Raw genomic sequence first — 10662 nt, 5'->3', positions numbered from 1 at the left:
TTTAACTCTGTCAAGTGTGCTCAAACATTTGCCTGGTAGTGTAGTTGAAGCTGCACATTTAAGACATTTGAACAGATAAATATATTTAATTACTGAATTACAAGAGGGGAAGTCTTTGTGTAAATATATATTTTCAATATACAGCTGTATATAGTATTTTTATATATATATTTGTAATCTATCTATACAAGTATACATATATAACAGTTGAGAGGGTTTTTAACATTCCTTTACCCTGAAATATCTTTTTATGAACGGAAACACAAATATGTTGGAATAGACCGATAATATAAATAAATCACCACACATTTCACCATGGAAAAATATTTTAAATATATAACGTTTCCATCCAAAAATACAACACAGAATATTTATGACACACACACGCACACGCGCACACACGCACACACACACACAAAACCTAACACTTAAAGTTTGGCCAAATTGAGTTTTATATTCGCAGGGATATTTTAAATCGTTATTAGTGGACCTCTATGTCTTCGACTGAAAATTGACTGTTAGCAGAGGTTTTCCGGCAGTATTTATTTTAGTTGTGGAATGAGGACTGAAACTGTGTGATTATGCTTATGTGTTTGTGGAATGTCACTGATAATTCGTATTACTTTGAATGTTCTTTGACATGTTATTTCAAGCATGCTAATCATGACCCATTTGTATTCAGTCTATTGCAAATTTTCAATTTGTCTGAGTGGCAATGTGTTTTTGATGAGCCTTTGTTAGTCTGTTTCACCTGATTCACTTTAAGCTGAAGCAGTTACTAGCACACACTGTCTCCACACAAACCTTACAAATTATGATTATCATCCTTGGGTCTTTCATTTGCAGGCAGTTATATTACTTCTACAGCTGGGCCATGGTAATATTTTTGTTTAAATTTGAGGTTTGTGATTTGAATGTTGTGGATTACTTTATAATGCATAAAACATTAAAAGAAAAAAAAAAAAGAACAAACATTACAAAATTCAAGCATTACAAAACAACATTTGTGATATTAAAAACAGTGCAAAACAAAACATCAACAACAACAAAAAAAAAAAAGTCTATTAGTGGATTTTTTCTGCATAAACCACACAATCGACACACGGAGCAAATAATAAATTACCCATTTGCAGTTAGTTTGGCCCATCAGTAGGCTTGTTCTCCCCTCTGAAGTCTAGGACATCCCAAAGAAGGGTGGGATTTTCACAGTTGTGCTGTGCCCTCCAATGCTCAATAACTTCTTGTCTTTTATTAAAGACCTTACTGCAAAGGATGCAGTTAAAGTGAGATCCCACCCTCAGGGATATACCTTTATTGAGGCCCCTCAATACATGGCCCTCCTTACCTACCATTTCCTCTTCCACCTCTTCCTCTTTTTGACTCTCTCTAGCTCCTTGATGGTGAGAATGGAGGTGGCATTTGAACTTGGAAAAGGAGAAGAACTCTTCATTGCAGGTGCCGCAGTGCACTAGGTTGCGTTTCTCATTGAGCTGCCTCCAGTAATGCGCTGCATGTTTGACCAGCTCATCCTCTGCTTCACGGCCGCCGCACGTGGCCCCATCTCTCGGTCGGACCTGGACTTCCTCTCCATGCACGTACAACAAATGCAGCTTCATGTCAGCAAAGGTAGGTGTGATGGCCTGGCAGCGCCCACACTTAATTTGTAGCTCGACTGGGTCAACCCGCTGTTCTGAGGCCTGTTCGTCAGCTTCTGAAGACCTGCAAGACAAGGAACATCTAAGTCAAGAACAAGAAGGCTTTAGCAAGTAGGGAGTCAATGTTTGTTACTTACTCTTCTACAGACATGTTTTCTTCATGTTGACTGATGGATGGCTCAACGGTGAGTATTACCCGGTGTACCTCTCTCAAATGGCTGAAGTAGACACCCACATAGCCAAATGACTTATCGCAGAATTCACAGCAAAGGCTCTTCCGGGGCCTGCTTTCCGCATGGTGCAGTTTCATATGAGTGCTAAGGCTGCCCGAGTGAGCATAGGCCTTCCTGCATACCGGGCAGACATAGGGCCGCAGGTTACTGTGGCTGTTCATGTGGCTCTGCAAGTGATGCTTGAACTGGAAACACCTGCTGCAGGTAGGACATCGGTGCAGCGGACGACTTGTGTAAATCACACCTCCACCACCTTTACAATCTGCCACCGGCTGCTGATCAGTAGCTTGTGAAGACTGTGGAACACTCAGTGGTTTTCCTGATATTTGTTGTCCTAATAGTAGTTCCTGATCAGGGTTCTCTGGTGTTGACAAAGAAGGAAGCGGTACAAGTTGTGGAATAGTGGTTTCCATAACCAGTACCGGCTTGGGACGAATACTACGATACTTTTTGGATATATCCAGCAACTTCTCTTGAGAGGCAGAATTTGAAGCACCAAGTGAAGGTTTCTCAGGTACCCTCCTTCTGAAAAATGACAAGGATCTTTTCTTTCGGGCTTCAAAGGCCAGAATATCCTCCATGGTTTTCCTCTTCCTCCCCCGTTTCTTGCCTGGAGGTTTCTTGAATTGGGTGTTGTTGTGGTCTTGGCTCAGGCTTTCACTTTTAACTTTGCTGTCTGTGGACTTGATGTTGTTGTCTGGAGGGCTTTTCAGGCTGCTTTTGGCTCCACTCACAGTCTGCTTGTCTGAGAAAGGGGTGCTGGCAAGGCTGGTTGGTACCAGGAGGGAGTTTTTCACCTTGGCATAGGGCAGGATGGGCAGCTTGCCCTTGGGTGGAGATGGAATGATCTGAACAGCTTTGCTAAAGATAGTGGGAGAGAGAACTGTGATGGCACTGCCAGCCGAGGCTGGACCCTCTATTTGGGTTTTAACTGGTGAGATTTTCTTGACAGGGGCAACAAGGGAGGTTCCAGAAGGGTAGTGCTGGTTTTTGAGTGGACGGACATCGCTTTTTTGTTCCATTTTTCGATCTGTCTGTGAACCTGGGAATAAGGGTGCAATGTTGATTTCTGATGAAGTAGGAGTGTCGATCATAAGCTGCTCAGATACTGGGTCTGAACTCTGGTCTGATTTTACGGCAGATGATTGAGCTTGTGCGGTTGCAGAAACCTTGGCTGGACTCGGCATCTTGCTACTGCCTTTTTCTGGAGCGCTCTTGCTTCTCACCGGTTGGTATCTAGGAATAGGCAGCTTAAGGTTCTTCTGGATTGGCTGTTGCTGTTGTGTCTGAGGTAAGGCCACCAATGAGAAGGTTCCCTCTTGTCCAGCCACCTGCATGAGTGCATAGTTCTGGGCAGGGACCAGGATGGATTTGGGGCTGACAGCTGTGGATGCTTCTGGAAGGGCTGAGGGAGGTTGGCAGGACAGAACTGCAGATGATGGAACCACTGCTGGGGCTTTGGGTGCAATGCTGCGAAACTGGAGACCTTTAATTTGGGAGTGGGGCCGTGCATCACCTGTCAAAACAAGATAAAATAACACATTCAACTTTGCCATTTAAGAAATCAGATGTAACAACAGTGAATAAAAAAAAAAAAAGTGTCTAACCCTGTTCTACTTTTTCATTGTTTCTTACACACACACACACACACCAATTCACCCAGGGGCAAAGAATTTGAGCCCCCTTTGATTCAAGCTCAGCGTATTGCTCTTGTTCATGCTGCAGCTCACTAAGTCTTATACCTTCTCATGCTTTCTAATTCACACTGACACACACACACACACACACACACACACACACACACACACACACACACACACACACACACACTCGCAGAAGGAATAACCCTACTTTAAAACATAAAAATGGCCCAGCAGTAGAAGCTTTATTACATTGAAGAGGAATAACCGTTAAACAACCAAGTTTAAACCACACAATCTTGCTCTTCTGCTTAATATAACGGTTGACGTGAAAAATAACGAATGGGAAATATATGAAAAGCTCAGCAGTGATTAAAAAAAAAAAAAAAAAAGTACATTTACATTTGAAGACTTCAGATGCAAAAGCCTCTAAGTGTCATCTGAAATTTTCTTCTAAAATGAGCATTTTTATCAAGCTTATTTGTTTATGTTCAGTTATTTCACATTAATGGCAATGAAAATGACCTATTAATTGCCATTAAAGTGAAATTACTGAACCTAAACATACAAGCTTCATAAAAATGCTCATTTTAGAAGAAAATGCAGACGGCACTTAGAGGCTTTTGCATCTGAAGTCTTCATTTATTAATTTGGCAGAGACATTTATCCAAAGTGGCTTACAGTGCATTCAAGCTCTACCAGTTAAGTAACAAGAAAAAAAGACGACAGTACATAGCTCTCTAGAACTTGTTGACAAAAGAAAGATACTTTGGTACAATGCTTGATTAATTAGTGTTTAGTAATAGTAGCAAGTACAACAAAACTAAAACATTAGTCAGAAAAAAGGAGAAAAGTGTAGCCACAAAGATTGCTGATGAAAATGGAAAAAATGTAAATGATGTTTCAAGTGTTTTTCAGTCTGTATGTGCAAAGCAGGGTCATTCCTAATCCCATTTAGACTACTATAGAATTAATTAGGTTAAAAACAGAAACATCATAAAGAGCTGGCTTTCACCAGGCCTAAAAGGGGAAGAAAAGGAGAAGGAGAGGAGAGTACTCTATTTTAGGTGGAAAAAAATAGGGACTTATTTTTAGTCACACTAATGTTCATGAAGAAAAAGAAGAGCATCACGGACCAATTAGCAGAATGAAAGGTGAAGAGTTCAAAGGTGAGATCTGGTGTTTATGTTAGTAGAAAGGTTACGCTCCGGCCACCACATATATCTGTGTGTAGGTCTGTTTTTTGTTGTAAAAACAGAATGTGTTTGTGAGAATGAATTTTGTGGGCATATGTGTGTGTTTACACCTCATCCGTGCGTAAAGGAATGCAGGCCAGATGTTGGGTAATAGGTCATGGGGACTTACCTGATGGCCTAACATTACAAAATTGTCTAATTTTAGTAGTTTAATTCTCAGTGACTACTAGGGATGGGCAGGTACCCAAGTACACGGAAGTGACTTTTAAAGTGAATTTCTGTTTTCATCTTAAAACATTTCCACATTAATCTGATAATATATATATATATATATATATATATATATATATATATATATATATATATATATATATATATATATATATATATATATATACACATACATACACAGTGGGTACGGAAAGTATTCAGACCCCCTTAAATTTTTCACTCTTTGTTATATTGCAGCCATTTACTAAAATCATTTAAGTTCTTTTTTTTCCTCTTTAATGTACACACAGCACCCCATATTGACAGAAAAACACAGAATTGTTGGCATTTTTGCAGATTTATTAAAAAAGAAAAACTGAAATATCACATGGTCCTAAGTATTCAGACCCTTTGCTGTGACACTCATATATTTAACTCAGGTGCTGTCCATTTCTTCTGATCATCCTTGAGATGGTTCTACACCTTCATTTGAGTCCAGCTGTGTTTGATTATACTGATTGGACTTGATTAGGAAAGCCACACACCTGTCTATATAAGACCTTACAGCTCACAGTGCATGTCAGAGCAAATGAGAATCATGAGGTCAAAGGAACTGCCTGAAGAGCTCAGAGACAGATTTGTGGCAAGGCACAGATCTGGCCAAGGTTACAAAATTTTTTTTGCTGCACTTAAGGTTCCTAAGAGCACAGTGGCCTCCATAATCCTGTACTGGGAGAGAGGTATATATATATATATATATATATATATATATATATATATATATATATATATATATATATATATATATATATATATATATATATATATATATATGTATATATCATTCATTAATGGGGGTTCTTTGTGGTCCAACTTGTCAGAACAATTAGCAAATAATTAATAATTACCTTACTCACCCTCAAGCCATCATAGGTATATATGACTTTACTCTTTCTGATGAACACAATCAGAGTTATATTAATAAATATCCTGATGCATCCGAGCTTTATAATGGCAGTGAATGGGACCAACAATTATGAAGCTCAAGAAAGTACATCCATCCATTATAAATGTACTCCACACGGCTCCGGGGGATTAATAAAGGCCTTCTGAAGTGAAGCGAAGAAAAATATCCATATTTAACAAGTTATAAAGTAAAATATCTAGCTTCCGCCAGACCGCCTTCTTTATTCAACTTACGAAGAAAGTGTAAAACTCTCACAGTTCAAAATGCTTACACTACATCCTACACTTTCCATATTCAAATTACAAAAAAGTACAAAAATTACAAGTTTAAAAGCTTAACTTTTTTCGCAAGTTGAATACGGAAGGCGGTCTAGCAGAAGCTAGATATTTTACTTTATAACTTGTTTAATATGGATATTTTTCTTACACAAACGCATTGCTACAGGCCTTTATTAACCCCCCAGAGCCGTGTGGAGTACACATTTATGATGGATGGATGCACTTTCTTGAGCTTCATAACTGTTGGTCCCGTTCACTGCCATTATAAAGCTCGGATGCATCAGGATATTTATTAATATAACTCTGTGTTCATCAGAAAGAAGAAAGTCATATACACCTTTGATGGCTTGAGGGTGAGTAAAGATTGGAGTAATTTTCATTTTAATGTGAACTAATCCTTTAAGTGAACAAAAAAAATGTACATTAAACAATTAAAAAGTACTCTGTTGATTAATCTGTTTGAATACTACAAAAGCAGCCATTTTTTCATGACTACAACTGCAACAGAATTATTATTTGACCCTAAAAGATGAGCTTCATAAGACTGTATATTATTATCTTCATACTCACTCTGTGTGTGTGATTTCAGAGGGCTGGAACGGTGCTCTTGGGTTTTCATGTCTGCCACACTGTCACTGAAGATCCTGGACAAAAAAAACAAATGCAGAGAACAGAACTGAACCTCTGCTGTGTAATTAACACAATAGATTCTTTAAATTACAGTGTTTAGAGGTGTCTGCCTGCGTTCCAACTATGTCCCCCCACCTCCCCCCACCTCTCTCTCACTATCTCGATCAAAACCAGAGGACATTCCAGATGTCACACAGGCTCAGATTAGAGTCAAGGCAAAGGCAGAAAAACAACAGGAGGCGAAGGATAGAAAGGGAGGGAAAGATGGCCAACCGAGAAGGAGGGGACAATGAATGAGCCAGGTGAGATCCTAATGTGTGTGTGGTAGTGGGACGAGGATGTCGTTTGGCCTGTACATGAAGGTCCTCATCTGTGGCAGTGAGATAGCAGCCTTGGAGTGTGTGTGTTGTGGGGGACTATATTTTAGGGAGGGGTTTGTCCAGTACCCTGTAGGTCTGAAAGGAGATGAAAGGAAGGGATCTGCAGGAGATAAGAGAGGTGGACACACACGGTCGTTCTGGCTAGAACATCCATATCCAACGGCCATGAGCTCTGACTGCCACAGATACACACACACTTACATGCACAGCACATCTGTCATATCTCTACGCCTCTACAAACTTCCCGATCTCTAAACACAACACAGGTCTGTCGAACCATATTTTCGCTTGTTTAATCAAGCCTGTGTTGGCTAATTCCCCTGTTGTTCTGGGCAAGCTGTGAAGTCGTTAACACGTGTGAAAATAAACAAAATAGGGAAAAGATGAAGAGACAATAAACTGCACATGCTAAACATTCTAAGCCAAGTTTCTTCAGAGAATTCAATGATAATTTCCCTGCTCAAAGAGAAGGACCACTGATCTGTTTGATATGAAAACAAAAAGAGTGTTATTTCACAAATTTACCCAGAGGAAGCGTTCTGAACTATACCAGTCAGTGGTTTAGACACACTTGCATGCTCTTTATTTGTTACAAACTTTTAGATAAATACCATTTAGATTGTACCACATTTTAGATAAATAGCAAAGTCTTCAAAACTATGAAATAACACAAAATGGAAGTATGAGAATTATGTAGTTTTAAGCACAATTTATATTTGTCTACAAAAAAATTTTTAAATCAGTTGTGTCAAAACATTTGACTTGTAGTGTACAGTGGCCCTAAAAAGTATTTGGACACTTAAGTCATAGACATAAAAAAATAAGCTTGATACCAAGTTGGTTTAAAGACAAATTGCAAATGCCAAAAGGTTTGATATTTGCATCTAATGTGATGAAATGTACACATTTAAAGCTCAGTAGCAATAGATATTTTCTTCCGTATTGTGGCGTACATTGGAGTGAAGCGGAGGTTAGGCAAACTAAATGATTGGAGAAATCCAGAGAGAAGTCAGTTATGACATTTTGATTAAAAATTACAAGCTCAAAAAAATGCCTAAAGAAAGCCATGCATGGATGCATTATTCAGAATTAGATCAACAAGATTTATTTAAAAAATAGATTTTAACTTTTAGAAATACTAAATAAATACTGAGGCTTTCTGAGGCCACTCTATCTGTGATATTGTCCTTAAAGGGTTTGCTCACCCAAAAATTAAATTTCTGTCATTAATTACTCACCCTCATGTCATTGCAAACCGATAAGACCTTTGTTCATCTTCGGAACACAATTGCAGATATTTGATGAAATCCGAGATGTTTTTTATCTTCCATAGAAAGCAACAATTACCACATTCAAGGTCCAGAGAAGTAGCAAAGACATTGTTAAAATAGTCAACTTCACTACAGCGGTTCAACCTTAATGTTATGAAGCGACGAGAATACTTTTTGTCTGCAAAACAAAACAAAAATAACGACTTTATTTAATAATTCTACATTTCTGGACCTTGAATGTGGTAATTACATTTCTTTCTATGGGGGATAAAAAAAAAAAAAAAACCTCTCGGATTTCATAAAAAATATCTTAATTTGTGTTCCGAAGATGAACGAAGGTTTTACAGATGTTTAACGTCATGAGGGTGAGTAATTAATCACAGAAATTTCATTTTTGGGTGAACTAACCCTTTAAATGTATATGAAGATGTTATATTATCTTGTATAGTATTGTTGTTTGAACACACGTGTACGAGTACATGTGTGTGTGCGCGTGTTTGAATGAAAGGTCAGTTGTCTCTCTCAGAAGAGGATACATTTTCATAGAAAACACCACCGTTTGCTAATCTCTGCTCTCCTTGTTCAAGACTGCTTCTCCACTGCAGACTTATGGACACAGTTTCTGCAGGAACGTGGCACACACACACTCACACACACCTGCAGTATCTTATCTTTTGACAGCCACAGCAACAAAATATTAACCAGAGGAAATGAAAACACAAACATGCCAGTACATCGTAACACGCTACGTACATGTGCCTGCAAAAAGACTGTGCTCTGGAGGAACAATACAACAGATGTTAAAACACGTCAGTCAACTAGAGCACCGTAACAAAAGAACCACATGAAATAATATCAACTGTGCATAACACACGCACCAACATACTCTTGAGTAATTAGCTGTCACCTGAGCCAATCAATGTGGAAGGGAAAAAATCTATTCCAATTTCAAAACTACAGGCTTGCCTGTACACGCAGATGTGGACTAATCAATAAGAAAAGCATCCCACATCAGAAAGACCAGAGAATACAGAACCAAAATATTCTCACTGACTGAACCATTTCAATGTAAATTCGCTGCATGCATAAAGGAATCTCTCTCATAAATGCTGCTGAAAATGAAGGCATTTTGTAGAACATCCTGTTTGTCCTTTTTTAAAAGATGGAAGTGAGTGGGAATGAGGACTGTGAGTGTCAAAAAAAACAACACCATAAAAGTATTGGATAGTCCATATGATTTATGCAGTATGTTCCAATGTTTCTGAAACTAAAATGATATCAGAAAACATGTATACACTACATAAGAAAAAAAAAAAGATAAAAAAAAATTGATTTTATATGAATTTGATTTGTTTTCCAAATCATAATTGAGCCATATTTTTCAATAAATAATATTAGCAAATAAACATGTCTGAATTCTGCAGGAGAGTATGGTTGCAGGAGCCAAAAGATAACCGTGTGTCATAATTTCTCTTGGCAGTGAATTTTTTTTTCTTGAAGACACTGTGGTGAGGAGCCTCATTTCCGCAGAGCCGACCAGACAGGATGCTGTAAATCAAGGTATTGAACTCTGACCCACGGAATGCAGTCGCCAAGGGCAACTTAGTGCGTGTCACCTCTACGGTGAAGTGTTGGAGAGGAAGTGACTCCGACAGCCAAAAAGAATCTCAGCACTTGGGTTGATGTTGCATGAACGTCCACATTAGGAGGGGGCCAAGCACTACAATTATGAATTCAGATGGGTAATTTTAGCTCAATTTTAGATTCTAGAATAAAGAAGTAAGAAGACATAGGCAGCATAGGATTGGTCTTTGATAACAGCATTCACCCAGATGAAATGATCAGGGGGTGTATGAGGAAGGCCAAGAAACCGTAATGAAAGTGTGAAAGCCTGTGGCCAGAGGCTAAGTCTATGTGAGTCACCTTAGAGAACCTTTAAATGACCTTTTGCTGTTTGGTGTGACATTTGTGTTCATTAAGTAGGTCACACAGTAGAAAAGACTGCATAAACCCTCACACTCCACCTTCAACCAACTCCCATAACATCTTTATGCCCTCATTTCCAAATTTCCCTACACTTCTGTCTCTTCGCCTCTCAGTATAGGGTTGCATGGATATAATGATACTAATGCTTGTTAATGCTACCTTTAAAGGGATAGTTCACCCAAAAATGAAAATTCTGTCATTTACTCACCCTCAAGT

At 38.6% G+C, this 10662-nt stretch overlaps 1 protein-coding gene across 3 annotated transcripts in view; it reads right to left on the bottom strand.

The window, feature by feature from the left end:
- Positions 1-308: 308 nt before the first annotated feature.
- znf438 (zinc finger protein 438) overlaps positions 309-10662 on the bottom strand; it is a 65006-nt gene continuing 54652 nt past the window's right edge. For all 3 annotated transcript variants that reach the window (XM_048170229.1, XM_048170228.1, XM_048170230.1), the window contains 3 exons: positions 6750-6823; positions 1793-3404; positions 309-1719 (listed from right to left, as the gene is read on the bottom strand). In XM_048170229.1, coding sequence (XP_048026186.1) covers positions 1134-1719; positions 1793-3404; positions 6750-6798 — 2247 coding nt within the window. In that variant the 5' untranslated portion in view covers positions 6799-6823 and the 3' untranslated portion in view covers positions 309-1133. The remainder of the gene's footprint in view (positions 1720-1792; positions 3405-6749; positions 6824-10662) is intronic.

Source organism: Megalobrama amblycephala, linkage group LG20 (assembly GCF_018812025.1).
Source record: "Megalobrama amblycephala isolate DHTTF-2021 linkage group LG20, ASM1881202v1, whole genome shotgun sequence".
Taxonomy (NCBI): Eukaryota; Metazoa; Chordata; class Actinopteri; order Cypriniformes; family Xenocyprididae; genus Megalobrama; species Megalobrama amblycephala.
This window is presented reverse-complemented; position numbering and strand designations above follow the sequence as displayed.